This window comes from Otolemur garnettii, unplaced genomic scaffold, assembly GCF_000181295.1.
Source record: "Otolemur garnettii isolate 467f Iridium unplaced genomic scaffold, OtoGar3 scaffold00185, whole genome shotgun sequence".
Classification (NCBI taxonomy): Eukaryota; Metazoa; Chordata; class Mammalia; order Primates; family Galagidae; genus Otolemur; species Otolemur garnettii.
Genome location: NW_003852580.1, coordinates 88,047 through 90,907, shown reverse-complemented (window position 1 = coordinate 90,907; position 2,861 = coordinate 88,047). Strand labels below are relative to the sequence as shown.

The following is a 2,861-nucleotide window of genomic DNA, read 5'->3' as shown; positions in this document are numbered from 1 at the left end:
AGACAGAGTCTCACTTTGTCACCCCGGGTAGAGTGCTGTGGCATCACAGCTCACAGCAACCTCCAACTCCTGGGCTTAAGCGATTCTCTCACCTCAGCCTCCCACATAGTTGGGACTACACACACCCGACACAAGGCCCAGGTAATTTTTTTTTTTTTTCTTAAGAGATAAGGTCTTGCTCTGGCTCAGGCTGGTCTCAAACTCACGAGCTCAGGCAATCTAGCCACCTCAGCCTCCCAGAGTGATAGGATTACAGGCATGAGCCACCACACCCGGCCTTATCACTTCTGTCATCAACACAGACCGATTTCTGCTGGGGACATCTGGTAAACTTGAGCTCCCCATCACTCAGAAGCATTGCCACAAAAATATCCCACTGACACTGGTGGGTACCAATGGTATTCCACTCTGCTTTAATACTTTATGCTGCAAACAGGTTCGTGCATTATTCATGTATGACTTGTATAATTACAAGTTAAAAATTAAAGGTAAGACTTATCTAAGGGACACAGTTTGTCTCCACCTGCCCACTCTGTGCTGGAGACGCAGCAACGAGACAGGCGAGGTCCCGGCCTCAAAGGCGCAGATGCTCGACGCAGACGATACTCAAATAGACAAGCATCCACACAGCGGTCAGCGCCGCAAGAAAAACCAAGAAGAAGGTTCTTGAGAACCAGTGGTCAGTAAAAGCCATGCTGAAACCACACTTGCACCGAGGGTGAGTCAATAGAAAGGAAGCAGCCATCTTCCCCACTAAAACAACGACATCTACACCTTGGGGCCTCTAGTCGGGAACAGAGTAAGACCTGGGGTCTGGGACACTGGACAGGCAGGGAAGGGTGGTTTGGGTGGCAGTTTTTGGCTTTTGAGTAGGGTATTGAGTAATGAGATCAGAAAGGCAGGCGAGACCAACTCTACTCAAGGACGAAAGAGGGTTTCCTCCAGAAGTCTTCTCTGAGCCCCAGGGTAAGCTAAATGCTTCTTATTCTAGGGCCACCTCTTACCAAAATGCCATCTTCATTATCTGTCCCTCTCTAGACTGTAAATATATTCTTTTTATTCTTGGTGCCTAACAGTGTCTGGTGCCAAGACGACACAATAGTGTCTGTGTACCAGACATAGAATGAAGCTCTTTACACATATTGCAGGTGAGGAAATAAACTCCTAAATGTAAGTCGTTAGTGTGTGCTAGAAATGAGATTTAAATCCAGCTCAGGCTCCAGCCCAAGCTCTCTCACTCCATTGCCTCTAAAATGGAAATGGAAGTAAAGTTAACTGGTGGGGAATTTGGAGGAGGGGTCATTAAGGTCAGGTATGGTGAAGATGATTTCTTGAAAGGGGTGGAATTGAACTTGAGCCTGAAAAATATGGGAAGAAAGAGAAGGAAAAGAGGTAGAAATGCAGTCTAAGCAAAGACCCAGACTAGTATTCAATTTGATTCACAAACAATATAGAAGTCCCGTTGAAATATTTCCAACTCCCCTAAAGTCTTTCGACAGGATCAAGATCCTGGTCATCTTTGTTTGAAACCCTAGTACAGAGCCTTACACACAGAGGAGTGAATGCTATTAGCTCAGCCTGTTTGGTAGCAAGAAAAGTCACACTTACCATGTGCATGAGCTCGCACGCAAACTGAGGTGGAAAGCGCCCGCCTGCCAACCAGGCTAAACACTCTGGTAGCCAACATTCTGAAAGATAAGGTGCACCTTTGTTATGAATGAGGGTGAATACGCTTTCTCTTTGCCCCCAGCGCGTTTTGGAAGTAAATCTGATTCTTTTGTTTGCTTCTCCTCCACACAAATGATCCATTCTTTATTACTGACTGAATTCACAAAACAGCCTTGAGATTGAGGTTTTCCTTAACAGTCAGCATGTTTTTATGAAGCTTCATTATAAGCAAAGTGCCATGTACACTTCTGGCAATTCAGAGAAAACCGGCTTTTTCAAGGAAGGACCAAAAAAATTAAACAAGCCGGCTCAAAGCACGAGAAATCATTAGAGCACTATGCTGCCAAGGTAGGCCCCATTCTCTGTGGGTAGAGGATGTAACACCTCTACCTGTGGCACCTCACAGTCCGGTGCCACGCATGACATTCAACAGAGCGCTCGTTTATAAGCTAATACTGTGTGTACACAGCCTGGAGGAGGCACTTTGAGAAGGTTGCAAATACAGCCCAGGCCACTTCCCATCCCTGCGGACAAACGACAATCCAGCTGACCCTCTTCTCACCTGCCCTCTCCGATTCGGGCCCACCTACTTACACGCCTCCTTTTAAATCGACCCTTCAGGGGGCTGTAGGAGGATTCCAAACCCTTTAGGAAAATACCCCGCCTTGGGGCAGATAAACATGACGTCAGTGCTGAACACTCCCGTCGCGCTTCTTTTCTCAAACCAGGGCCCCTGCATGCGCGGACAACCGGCGCCTTCCAGGCTGGGAAGCCGAGCATCTCCCCCGAGGGGCCCGTTAAGCCTGGGGCGGCCGCGCAGAGACCGTTTGAAGGCGTTGAGGGCCGAGGTTGCACACGCCGACTCCGGGCCCGCGTCCACCGCGGCCAGCGCTCCGGGCCAGCGGGCGCGCCAAGGTCAGAGCCTGACACTCGCCGGCAGCGGCGGCGGGGAAGGCGAACCCGGAGGCAGCGCCCCCAAGCAACACGCAGGCGGCGGTGAAGCGGACCCCCGAGCCCGCAGCCCCCGCCAGCCAGCCTCAATGTCACCGGGCTCCGAGGCCCACCGTCGCTCCCTGCATGCGCCGCGCCGCTAGCGTGCAGGCCCTGCCCATGGCGCCCGGCCCCCCGACCCGGCCGGGCCTCACAGCGTGGCACCGGCCGCCCCCAGCCTTACCTGCCGCCGCCGCCGCTGC

The 2,861-nt window shown here is 51.6% G+C and overlaps 1 protein-coding gene across 1 annotated transcript in view; it reads right to left on the bottom strand.

Moving 5' to 3' along the window:
- Positions 1-2,855, bottom strand: part of LOC100964630 — a 7,258-nt gene extending 4,403 nt beyond the window's left edge. The window contains exons 1-2 of the mRNA XM_012812018.2: positions 2,843-2,855; positions 1,609-1,688 (exon numbers count right to left, since the gene is read on the bottom strand). Coding sequence (XP_012667472.1) covers positions 1,609-1,687 — 79 coding nt within the window. The 5' untranslated portion in view covers position 1,688; positions 2,843-2,855. The remainder of the gene's footprint in view (positions 1-1,608; positions 1,689-2,842) is intronic.
- Between the last annotated feature and the right edge of the window lie 6 nt (positions 2,856-2,861).